This window comes from Lupinus angustifolius, chromosome LG09 (genome assembly GCF_001865875.1).
Source record: "Lupinus angustifolius cultivar Tanjil chromosome LG09, LupAngTanjil_v1.0, whole genome shotgun sequence".
Taxonomy (NCBI): Eukaryota; Viridiplantae; Streptophyta; class Magnoliopsida; order Fabales; family Fabaceae; genus Lupinus; species Lupinus angustifolius.
The window spans coordinates 6200986-6214105 of NC_032017.1; the positions used below are offsets into that span (position 1 = coordinate 6200986).

At 33.5% G+C, this 13120-nt stretch overlaps 2 protein-coding genes across 2 annotated transcripts; one reads left to right on the plus strand and one right to left on the minus strand.

The window, feature by feature from the left end:
- LOC109356910 lies at positions 2172–6002 on the plus strand. The gene is made up of 8 exons (XM_019600540.1): positions 2172–2315; positions 3521–4003; positions 4086–4248; positions 4344–4626; positions 4786–4858; positions 4937–5027; positions 5113–5192; positions 5514–6002. The coding sequence occupies exons 1-8, from the start codon at positions 2229–2231 to the stop codon at positions 5706–5708; spliced, it is 1455 nt and encodes a 484-aa protein (XP_019456085.1). The 5' UTR covers positions 2172–2228; the 3' UTR covers positions 5709–6002.
- Positions 6449–11690, minus strand: LOC109356909 (probable catabolite repression protein creC). The gene is made up of 11 exons (XM_019600539.1): positions 11226–11690; positions 10179–10499; positions 9977–10085; positions 9793–9886; positions 9284–9371; positions 9097–9180; positions 8697–8793; positions 8508–8595; positions 8202–8307; positions 8031–8118; positions 6449–7207 (listed from the first exon to the last, which is right to left on the minus strand). Exons 1-11 carry the CDS (start codon positions 11409–11411, stop codon positions 6810–6812), a joined length of 1659 nt encoding a protein of 552 aa, XP_019456084.1. The 5' UTR covers positions 11412–11690; the 3' UTR covers positions 6449–6809.

Genomic DNA, 13120 nt, shown 5'->3' on the forward strand with positions numbered 1-13120 from the left:
TATAAAATCACACAATTGCTTGTAATATAGTTATATACTTATTATATCTTATAAATAAGAATTTTATTTTCGTAAATATATTATATTCATTATAATATCTAAAACTTAATTGTTACACTTTAATTAATGAATTATTGGTTAAATCAATGTATTAATGTGACACAACAAATATTTTTTTTTGCCATCAACTTCTAATTTTTAAGAACCAATCTTAAATTTCCAATTTTTCAAGATTAATCTGATTTAGTAGAAAATCTTGAGAAAACTAACTGGGTATTCACTTTGAATTTGTTTGCTTTAATTTTAGTATGAAAAATATATTTGAAGTTATTCTTTTGTGCCAATAATGGCAAAGCCACTATCACCAAACTTGTGGGCTCGTGCCCTAGCCCTGTCCTTTTCCAAAAAACTTCAAAGTAGTTCCAACTTTCCAACCAATGATAAAGATTATAAATACTTTAATTAATTATAATAAGAGTGTAATATCTATGCATTATAAATGTATTATTTATTTGTATTACCTTTTTTGAAGAGTTGATAATAATTAAATATGAATGGTAAATGATTTTCTCTATAAAAAAAATGTAATAGATTATAAGTGTGAATATTAGTATTAGTATAAATTTACGATTTTGAGTGGATCACCAAAAATAATTGTGTCAATGTCACTCCATTTCAACATTTTTTATGCATGTTTTGATGTATTGAAAGATCATTAAAAATATGAAGAGTCACAAGTGAGATACTACGTCTTGAACCAAAACTTTAATGTATTAGTTCTATGACATTTTCTTCTTATAAACTTTTTCATTCCTCCCAGTATATCCAACGTGAGACTTCACACTTAAATAAACCCAACAATAAACTATACCCCTCGAGTAAACTTGAAAGCTACTTATCTATAGGACATAAAAAATATCTGCTATATTCATAAGCAAGAATTTATTATTTGGATGTTTAGAATATAATATTTAAATAATTTTTTTTTATATTTATATTTTTTATATATAAAAGTTTATATGACTTAGATTTGGAACATATTCCACAACTCTATGAATGCTTATAAAAGTATTAGATTTATATTTATGCATGGTATAAGATGTGATAATGTCTAACTACATTCACATAAATACATAATCTCTCACCATAGTATTAAATGGAAGAAGAAAAATATTGTATGGTACAAACACATTCAAATTATTGATTTTGAATAATTCAAATAATATTCCTTCATTATTATATGATGATTAGTAGTTTAGATGTGTTTTATATCATTAATCTTCAACCACACAGAAGAAAAAGAATATCGTTATCAAATATGGTAATATACATTTCATGTAGTATTTATCTTGTGACATATGTAATATATGAATTTTTGAAAAAAAAAAGAAATAGTAATATATATAAGATAAGATTGAGAATAATTTTGATTCCTCAAAGACACATAAAGTCACACCTCAATTATAATAAGAGAATGGAATCATCTAACAATAAAGAAATAAAGAATTTAGCTAATCCTCAAATCATTATTCTAAGTAGCTAAAGTTAAAAGTACTCGATTCAAATAAGATATATGACTATAGACATAATTATAATGAGAGTTATTATATAAATATCAAAAATATTATTTCTATTTTTATGATGGATAAAATTGGAAATAAGAAAATCAAATAACATCAATCTTCATGAAAATATATATACTTATTTTATAAATAAGAGTTATGATCCCCAATCATATAGACTACAACACAAGACACACCAACAATATAAAATCATTATCTTTATCTCATTAGAAGGAAAACTAAAACTAAAAGTTACATATTCTATTATGAACATACATTCGGATATATGACAAGAGATAAATGACGTTTCATTTATCATATTCTTTATGAACATATAAAGGTGCGCTTCTATTCTAATTTAAATATTTTTTCTCGATAATTTGACATGATTGATTTGACTATATGATGGTCATATTCTTTATATTTATTCTAAGTCTATGGTCTCCCACAATTAAATTATATTAGAGATATTTTTCAACAAATATTACTAATGTTTTTAAACTTTTAAAAGCCACTGAAGCTTAATTAAAATATGTACAAAGACATGTTCTTTTTTATGTTTAATAATGAAACAAATTTGGCTCTTTAAGCACTTGTTCTGTTCTTACAACTCTTCACAAACTTGTCTTGCTTTTTTCTCTTTTGTGGGGCCTTTTATCTAAACCTATGGCAACTGAACCAAAAGACTTTCTCAAAAGCAATGCTACAAATTCCACTGCAACCATAACTGATACTGATAACTCAATTCAGAAGGTACAAACTTCACTATGCTGCATTTTTCTCACTTTCTTCAATTGCTTCATTTTCATTATCTTTGTTTTTTTTGCTTTAAGCTAAGACTTTTTTATGTTGCATTCTTTTAAAAGTTTATATGTTGTCCAAAACTCTGTCCTGCACCAATCACAATGAAGCTAATTGACATGACATGTTTTTATTGGTATGGGACAGTTTTTGGGACATGTTTTAGGACAACAAATTCTTGTCCGCCTATATCATGGTTCGCCATCTCTCACATTTCTAACATCGTTATGTTTCATCTTAAAACCAATTGACAATGACAGAAATAGTCTAACAGATATTTAAACCATGACTATGAGGATGAGGTAGGCGATGCACGAGTTACTTCCCGACATGTATGTAAGAACCTGTCACACTTGGCCATGTACATAATGGCTATGAAGAGTTTCAATTGATGTTGTATAAAAGAGAGGATCATAGGAATTTCAGTTCTAGCCCAAGTTGGGAATTTGGCTAATCAAACTATCCAATTGATCATCAGTTCATCACCAACTGAGCAAATCCAACTCAAAATCTGCTGGTTATAGTGCTTGTGACTTTGTCGACCGACATGATTGTTTAGAGTATCACGACATTGTTTTGATATATATAGCCGATCACACCTAGTGGGAATAAGGCTCAGACCTTTGTAGTTGTTGTTGTTGTTGTACGGATGATTGCATTACAATACTAGAATAGTGAAAGCTTCCATAGTTTTATTGGATGCCAATTGATTGGTAACTTATATGATTCTGCATTTCGGCCACACATAGCGCTTATCACATATCCAGTGACATGTGCAGAACTCACATGAGTAACATCACCTTCCCTATGTTAGTAAAAACATGACATCATATACATAAGCATTCCGAGAAAATATTCATTGAGGATGAATTCAATTGACAAAAACTGAATTCATCCGAAATCATAGTTACCAGGAAGGCAGGAACACGGTATGACTAGACTTTATTTAAAGTGAATCTGCTATGGGTACGCAGAACACACTGAATTTGGTTTGTGTTACGCGAGGTTAACGAGAGAACCTGGAAACTATGTTTGGAATACTTGTTCGTAAGACATTTGGGGTATAACTGTAGGATTTATTATTTTGATTTGATGAGTAAAGTGTGTCCTCTATTTTTAAGAAAGTTTTATATCTGTTTCTTCATATATATATATAGGGTGTAGAATCAACTGAAATAACGGAAGAGCTCCCGAGTAAACAACAACAACATGCGAGAAAACAAAACCTTATCTTGGAGATTCCAACGAGAAATCCGGATGAAACAACAGATGGTCTTTTTAGAATAAACACACCTCCCACGACGCAGAACTTTTCATCTTTCTCCAGAAGCAATGAGGTTCAAGGTTCCTCATCAACAAAAAATAAATCAACTTTTAATTCAGCCCTTATTCCAAAATTCAGTTTTGGATTTCACAACACGAGTTCGGATATTGAAAAGGCTTCAGTCCTGGAACTTGAAGGTTCACCACCGGAGGTGGCGCCGAAAAAGCCTATGATTTCAAGGACATTATCACTTACAAAGTTGATCAGCAGTACTCCTAGTGGGAATAAAATGTCATCATTACCGGTAACTCCGATTTCTCAATCAAATACTGAGTCTGCACATGGAGGGAACACAGCATATCCAGCAACATCTGTTGTAAGTGACTTAGCAAATTCTTCATTGTGTTGCATACTTTGCTATCCACTTTTATCTGATTCATACCTTCCTTATTTTTCAGAAAAAAGGACGGGAATTTCCGATTCACCGTTCCCGTTCAGTTCCAGTGCTTACCAAATATGGGAACACATCTTTAGGTGGCATGTTTCGTGTAGTTCCAACCACACCGCGGTTTGCAGGGAGTATTGCCACAACATCTATGAAATCTCCACCTGAAGATACTGGTAACTTTCTTTTTCAAGTTTTACAACAAAACGCTATTATGGTTCAATCAAGTTCCTTCAGTAACCATGTTGTGCATGTGAGTATTATGGCTCAGTTGAAAATGAGGACGGAGAAGATATTCCAGAAGAAGAAGCCGTGTGCAGAATTTGCTTGATTGAATTACGAGAAGGTGGTGATACCCTTAAATTGGAGTGCAGCTGCAAAGGTGAACTTGCACTTGCACACCAAGATTGTGCAGTTAAATGGTTTAGTGTGAAAGGCAATAGAACATGTGATGTTTGTAAGCAGGAAGTTCAGAACCTACCTGTCACTCTTCTAAGAGTTCCAAGTGCCCCGGGAGTTAGCATTTTCGGGAGCAGACAGCAATACAGGCAACGGTAATCGACCGCATTCCTCGAGTATTCTTAATAGATTATTTAATGATGATTTTATGGTTCACTTCCTTGAGCCTTGTTTCACTCACAAGCTGCTTGTTTCTCTATCAGTATTGTTTTCCATCTTTGGCACGGCAGAACTAATGTGCAAATCTTTCACAGGGTTTGGCAAAATGTTCCGGTTCTTGTCTTTATCAACATGCTGGCATATTTTTGTTTTCTCGAACAGCTTCTTGTAAGTTTAAATACTCTTGCATGGTATTCCATTTAGTCAAGTAATATGAACTCCTAATGATAGACATCATTGGAACAGGTTTCTGGTATGGGATCTACGGCCGCAGCCATATCGATCCCATTTTCTTGTATACTCGGTCTTCTTGCTAGCATGACATCCATAACAATGGGTAAGGCTTTTTCTAATTTTAGACAGCACCATAAACTTTAGTTCTGCCTTTTCTATTACACTGATTGATCCAAATTTGTTCTCAGTGAGAAGAAAATATGTTTGGGTTTATGCAACTGCTCAGTTTGTTATGGTGGTTCTCGCCGGGCGCCTTTTCTACACTCTGGTGAGGAAACATGTCTTTTCGTTTAGAAAATAAGGACTTATAAAGAGCTTATTTGAGTTTACGAGAATAGCTTATTTTAATAAGCTTATGAGAATAGTTTATGACCTCCCTATAAACTCTTTTTACCTTATTTCATTTAAGTTTATCAAAGAAGCTTATGAAAATAAGCTCTTTATAGCTTATTTCAAAAACAATATTGAATAAGCACTTAATTATGCTAATGGTTAGTAAGCTGAATGCTAAATATTGAATAAGCACTTAATTATGCATAGTTGCAACATTCTAATATCAGATATTTTTCATACATTTGTTCCATGGCAGCTTCCTAAACAAGCTGTTGTTCTATGTATTCTGCTTTCTACATTTACTGGGTTTGGAGTTGTGATGTTTGGAGGTACTGTTCTGAGTGAGTTTATGAAGTGGAGGAGAAGAAGGGTTTCTCAGTTGAATCAGCAGCATGGTTCAGAAGAGGTTGTAACTTCTGATCAAACATCAACAACAGAAACCATTCATTAACCTCAGAATGATTCTCAACAACATCAAGAAAGTAGTATGGGAGAGTCCATATCGCGTGTAGGCTAACATGGAAAATACTTTCATATTATTAGATGAAACTCATGTAGAGTCTATTGAATCATTATTGGAAGAGGCAGTCACGCACTCCGGAATTTGGTTATACCAAAGAGGTGTCTTGTTGTACATAGAATATATTGTATAGGTTTAAGCAAGTTACACTCTTGTTCTATGCTTTTGATGTTGTGGTACTTACAGGAGTAGGTAAAGTATGCATCACTTTTTTTCCTCTTGACTTATTGTCATTGTATATAGGCTGTCCTTCAAAAATCAATTTCATTTTACTAGTACTAATATGAATGTAGAGCTTTTCATAGAACTCATACAATATATTGGATAACATGGTACATAGATTAGGGACATTTTCAAATTCTTTAATAGGATTTAGTTACACAGTTGGAACTTGATAAAGCCAAATGCAAAGCAACCCTAAAAATGGGTGGTATTTCAAAAAGCTTTTTTCAGCTTATTTGACCTTATCATATAAACATTTATTTAGGTGAGAGATTATAAAAGTAGCTTATGGACTCACATAAGCCATTTTAAACCAATTTAGTTCTCTCTACATTCATTTAATAATGCTGATAAACACAATCATCAAATTTGGGACAAAAAGAGCTTCATTAAGAAGGTTAAGGCCTTCAAAGGTGCATCAATGAAAATATAGGAGCTGTCTGCAATATACATTAACAAGTTATAGTAAAACTGTAAATCCAACAACTTTAATTCAACATAATAAATAATGGCTTGTATGCACTCACAAAGTTCTGATCTCCATGGACCAATTTCACATTATTGCTGTAATCACTAATCAGATATCCTAATAACAGCCGTTTTTGTAATTACAGGAGGCGGCGGCTAAAGAGAATTCTCCTTCACATCCTCTCTTACTGCCATCAATGGCATTCTCATAAGTGAATTTACAATGAAACCAGTTGGTTCATCTTTTACTAGAATTAACATGTTATAACTAGTAAACCAACCGGATAAAAGATAAACAAACCATATAAAAAAATACTTCAAATTCCCTTTAACAATTAGTCACTATTTGTAGCTAGAATTGCTGATCTTGCTTAATAGTGAAGGCTTATCCTTAAGGCTGGTAGCTAACAAGGCTTCAGAGTTGATTGATTCGCTCTCGACAATGTCGGGTCTCACCCAGACTTTTATGTGCCCCTCCCGGCATGCAGTAAGTACAGATTCCTGGGTAAATATCAAGCCAGAGAGTGGTTCGGTGTAAGCATGATGAGCAACCGATGGAGAGATTTTTGGAACATCACGCATGCTTGGAGCAGGTTGCAAGGTACCCAATGGGGCAACACTGTCCCAGAGGGATGACTGGCTTCCAGTACTGTAAGTCGGGGATCCACCAGGAGGACGCCGCAACGACACTACAATCTCGTCCATTTCCAGGTCCCATAGAAGCAATTGTGTATCCTGACCTCCAAAACATCTTAGTTTAAATTTTTTATCCAAATGATAGGGTAAGGGAATACACATACATAAACTAAAAGTTGGGAAATTTGAGTCAAAAGCTATTTTCAGAATCAAGAATTAAACAACTATTTCCCCCGTAGAATAGTAAACACTGGCAACCGATTGCAGCCATGTGTCTTCACTTCACAGTCTGATATTCTAAATGAAGCTGGAACTTAGCCTCCTCACTCTAAATCTTGATGGGGGATGAGAGGAGTTGATTATCTTAGGCAGTTCCATAAACCATATGAGCATGCTTCAATGGATATAAATAGCACTATCTTCTAACCAAACATTTCGCAACGTGTTATACATTAACTGGTTTTGATTTTGGAAGACGCACAGATTTATTATGATTGTCCATCATCATCACTTGAAACCTTAAAGCCTTAGCTTAACCCTTGTACTCAATTACAAGTTCTGTAAAATATTTATACAACTTTTCGTACTTAACTTTCTTGGCTTCCTCTTTATCAGTAGCTTTAACTAAACAAATAGTTGATATTACAATCTCTACTTATTTCATAGAAGCACTCGAAGATCCAATATTTGAAAACCATGACTGAAACATAGAATTTCTACAGAGTCACCTACCAATACATATAACCAAAACCACCTAGCAATCAATCATCCAATATCTACACAAGCAGATATAGCAATTTATTTTCGAAAATGCCGGTTGTAATATGGGCCAACAGGGAAAAATGATGTAGAAAATTTTGGAAAGTAGAGAGCCAAAACTGCACAAAGGCAAATGAAATTTATCACACAATTTTCTACACACCTGACCAACGGAACCAAACCGATACATAATGGTTTCTCCATTCTCGCCTGAATTTGGTGATGTCCAATATGAATCAAAAGCCACTCCACTTACCTAATCACAGCCAGCATTTGACAGAAGTTAATTCAGTACAATGGTAGAAAAGTTTTGTCAACTCAAATTACCAAGCAACTTACCCATGAGTTATGTCCCTCACCCCATGCCACAACCTTGCGATCTTCCATGCTCCAAACTTGAACTAAATCATCTTCTCCTCCCGTCAAAATATATTTTCCATCCATGCTGTTAAAGCGAGGTATTCATTATGGTATTGTATTCTCAAAGAATGAATTGAATTACAAAAAAAACAGAATTACAATCTGGAGTAAGTATTACTACTATTGTTTTATAAGCTCCCAAGAAAGGAGTGAACTAATTAAATAGGAAATGAATCCAAAGATGACAATACACTAGTTAATTGACTAAAACCAAACATGTCTCACCTCCAAGCACAACATAACAAAGCCCCATAATAACTTTTCCCACCACATACAAGGAATTCCTTTGAGTAATCAAACACTCGTAAGGAACCTGAACGCAGGAATTAAAACAAACCTATTGTTATTTTTGCAAGGAAAATGAAATAAGTAGAAGTAACACACAGCAAAGATGACTTAGGATAAAAAATATACCATCTCTTCCAACAGTTGCTAAGTATGCCCCATCATTTGAGAAAGAAATACTGTTAATTGAACCCTGGCATATATGCCATCTGGCTATTGGATTACTCTGCAAAGGTCAATATTTTCTTAAGAGCAGTGATAGATATAACACAAGAAGTTCTCTAGAAGTGCAAACTCTAAAATTCACCACTTCATCCAAAATAAATGAAGCCTTGGATGTATTGATTGAGTGATCAATCAAACATTCAGTGGGAAAGGTGCAACATTCTATAAGTACTTAACTGAGATATTCACATCATTACTACTTACTAATAAAATCTGAATTTCACTACAGAAAATAGATAGGCCACAAAGAAAAATGGTAAAGTAGTTACATATTGATAAAGTAGAAGGACATCAAACTCCATACCTTATTATAGCGTGCATGGGAAACAGAAAATTGAGTTTGATCTTTGATAACCGGGAATGAAGAATCACCAGCACTATCTTTGTTCTGAAATGGGAAAGGAAAGGTAAGTATCTTCTCAACTCACCATAAGAAACATCATAATATGTGAATCATAAAATTAGCAGCTCTCTTGATAACCGAATCTTGCCTTCTCATATACGTACAAATTCCCATCAGCATGAGCAACAGCAAAAGCACCATCACCTCCTGGCACCCAAGCAATACAACTACAGCGACTGTTCATATCACAATGCATTAATCAAGATAGTTTCCAACCAGTGCCTTAGAAATAATATTCCAATACATTAAAGTTGTGGAATGTAACTTAGGAAAATTTTAATAACAATTAACAATTTAATGCCAAGATTTAAACCCACTTAATATAGTATACAAAGAAACTACTTTTTCCAAAGCTTTTAAGGTTACTTTACAATCAATTGCCAGAGACTGAATCTACATCTATAATATACCAAATAACTTAAATATTAGCTCTTAATCCAGGTGTCAGAGCAATTGCTTGTAGCAAATAGCAATCAAAGTGGGTGTAATTCCTAGCATTTGTTGTACAGAGAAAATAACACCAATAAATTAAATCATGTAACAATTTTCAAAAAGATAACACTTGAACGTAAAGCATCACAAGGGACCGAATCATGCCTGGTATTGACAGAACCATCTTTGTTGTAATGCTGAGCTCCAACAAGCTTTTTGCCAACATCCTGTAATTGTTGTCTCAGTGACACCGAGTAGACTACAATAATAGACAAAGGACCAATAAATTCATAAAGAGTAAATTTTCCTTACAAGATGGAAATTTAAACTTTTATGAACACTCTCTTACCATCACCAGAGCTCAAGCCAATGAGCAAGTCATGTCCATCCTTAGCATCCTGATCAAATGCGTGGCATACAGGATTTGAATTACTGAAGTGAATAGACTTTATGGGGTCCTGCAGAAAACAAGAAACCTCTCATGTAGAAAATCCAAAGTACTTACTAGTTACTACTTACAACCCATAAAAAACCCAACCAGTATAGCATACCTTGTCATGAGAGTTCAAGTCACTGATGAAAATAGCATCCCCAACATTGAAGATCAAGTAAGTTCCTTTTCCGTCAAAATTTGGATTTGCCATTGAAGTACTTGAAGTTGAGGCACCTAATGAACCAATCCTGGTGGTTCCTCCATTGCTCTTGCTACTGCTACCATTGACACCAACGAAACTAAGTGCTCGGCTTCCATTGCTTCCCCCCAACAATCTAGCCGCTGCCGACCGTACCCCACTGCTAGTACTAAAACTTGAAGAGGACGATGCAGTTGGGGTTGAAGGTGCTGGCTTGTCCTTGAGATGTGCCAGAGTCACCTGGTCATTCATTCCAACCAACATGTTAAGATATATTTGATTTCATATTTTCATTTCAACAAACCAAACCTTCCTTAACTTGTTTCTACAAATAGCTACAAGACAATAAAATAACCACTTAATCTGAATAATAAGACACTAAAACAAAACTAGTCAACAAAAACTTGAATTTGCAAGATAATTTTAAATCTTAAAAATCAGAAACTGAGAACAATCAAGCCTTTCCCCACTACTACTAGGTCATTGGTCCAAAATTGAAAATAATCTGACTACGATATTATCATCTAATCTTAATGTCAAAACATCTACCTTAAAGAATTCAGCGTTCTTCACTCAAAAACAGCTTATGTTGTTGCCGAACACCTTCCTCTTCTGTAGATTATCGTTTAAGAGCAACAAAAACTATTTTTCCTCAACAACAAAATCTAAACCAAACACACTCCAATAGGAGCAGCTATCTAAGACATGATATTCTATCGTAAAGCATTTGTATAGAAAAATCATTGTCCTTAGAAAATCAGAAACTTAATTGATGCAAAATTAGAAATGACTATCACTAAAACTAGCGTATAAATAATAACAATTGAAACCTAAAAACAAATGAATCGAAAATAAAACATAAACAATCGATTGCGATTAAACAAAAGAAAAATAGATAAACCTAAAAAACGATGATATATATATATAAACATGAATGAGCAAAAAATTGAAGAAGAAAACGCAAACCTGAGTAACGGTTTTTCCATGAGCGTAATGAAGAAGAGCGGAAGGATGAGTCTTCTCGTATTGAAGCTTATACCTCCCTTCAGGAGTTTTGAAATACGTCTTCAACCCCACCGTCGCCGCCGCCGCCGATGAAGACGCCGGTGACATCACTCCATTCGAAGCAGTATTATTATTATTATTATTCATCGCCGGCTCGTCGTCGTCATAAGAAACAAAAATCAAGGATCATATCAGAAATCAAAATCAAATAATGAGAATCAGTTACTAAGAAGGGTTAGGGTTTGTTTTCGAATAACAATTTTGATAACAAAGAAACCGATGAAGTTGAAAGTTGCAAGGTTTGAAAGTGTGTGTTGTTGATGATGGTAAAGTCAATGAAATGGACGGTGAGGATTGAAGATTTAGTACAATAAGTTTTGAATCTGTTTTTTCTTTTTGTTATAAGGAAGGAGACAAGTGAAGATGATGCAATAACTAACCGGAAGCACATCTTTCGTCCCCAATCTTGTGTCATTCCATGTGTTATAGATTATGATTGGTTAAAAAAAAAATAAGTATATTTAAAAATTTAATTATTAAGTATTTTTCTGATCATAACTTATAGAATGATACAATATTGTGGATAGTAGTTCTTAACTAACTAGTTAAGATTTAGATTAATAGAACAAGTAGCTGTTGATTGATGTCATTTTCATGCATACTTTGTTGTGCTCTTTGAATATTGTTTCGAGTTAGTGGGCCAAGCCCGTGAAGATGAAAGCCGAGTACCCACAAGTAGCCTATTACATTGTGAGTATTAAGTCGGGGTGAGCATCTGTTGAGTAAGATTTTAAATGTTGGTCAAGTTATTTTTTGAATTTGAATCCGATCTTAGATTTGAAGTTAATTTGATTCAAAATGTCGATCGAGTCGGCTTTTGAAGTCAACCTTAGACTCGATTAAATATAATTCAAATTTATTTTAGATAAAGTTTTTTCAGTATTACTTTTTATTATGGGTATATAATTTGAGATATGAAATTATATATATATATATATATATATATATATATATATATATATATTTTGTTAATCATGTATATATATGATGAAAAATTAGAGAATCAATTATATTTTCGACCAAATAGATGACATTGCTCTATACATAATGGAATAGAGACACATAAAAATATGATAAGTGAATGACAATGGGCCCGGTCGGGTCATGTTTGTCCCCTACTCGATCTTAAATATTGGCTGAGTCTAGTTTTTGAACCCAAACTCAGTCTCAGATCTGATGAGACTCAATCCTATTTGTGTTCGGTCATGATCAGGCTAAATCTGATGAGCGGGTAGGACGAGGTCCTGTTCACCCTAATTATACCATTTTTTGGTTTCCTATAGGTATCCCCGCACTAGAGGCAATCATGTCCGAGTCGGGAAAATTCACAGGTATGTGATGCTAACTCTCCCAACGAGTATTTTTTCATCCACAAGACTCGAACTCGAGACTTTGCTTAAAGAGAATCAAACACGTATCACTTGGACCAACACTCATTGGTTAATTATATCATTTAATTCTTTGCATATAATTTATGATTTCAATCATTTAGAATTGGAATTGCAATTCCAAAATCTAATTCCAAATTATGTGTTAAAGCAACGGAATCTTAATGAAATCCTAAAACACATGTATGAAAGAATCAACTACAAATTTCATTACTTTAATAATGTTATTAAAATCTTATTTGTGTTTGGAACATGAGTATTCTCCACAGTAAACAATTCTACAGGAGGGTACAACATCCATAATTGATAGGACTAGTTCTTATAGCAATAATTTGTCTTACATAAAACTCGAACTCAAAACCTTAAAGAAATTATATATATATATATATATATATATATATATATATA

Bases quoted from the DNA above. Each gene is read 5' to 3' on its own strand.
- LOC109356910 (XM_019600540.1), top strand. From the start codon at position 2,229: ATGGCAACTGAACCAAAAGACTTTCTCAAAAGCAATGCTACAAATTCC. The intron at 2,316-3,520 runs GTACAAACTTCA...ATATATATATAG, and splicing joins CTGATAACTCAATTCAGAAG to GGTGTAGAATCAACTGAAAT. The intron at 5,193-5,513 runs GTGAGGAAACAT...GTTCCATGGCAG, and splicing joins GGCGCCTTTTCTACACTCTG to CTTCCTAAACAAGCTGTTGT.
- LOC109356909 (XM_019600539.1), bottom strand. From the start codon at position 11,411: ATGAATAATAATAATAATAATACTGCTTCGAATGGAGTGATGTCACCG. The intron at 10,086-10,178 runs GTATGCTATACT...TGTTTTCTGCAG, and splicing joins ACTTGAACTCTCATGACAAG to GACCCCATAAAGTCTATTCA. The intron at 8,119-8,201 runs GTAAGTTGCTTG...GGCTGTGATTAG, and splicing joins GTGAGGGACATAACTCATGG to GTAAGTGGAGTGGCTTTTGA.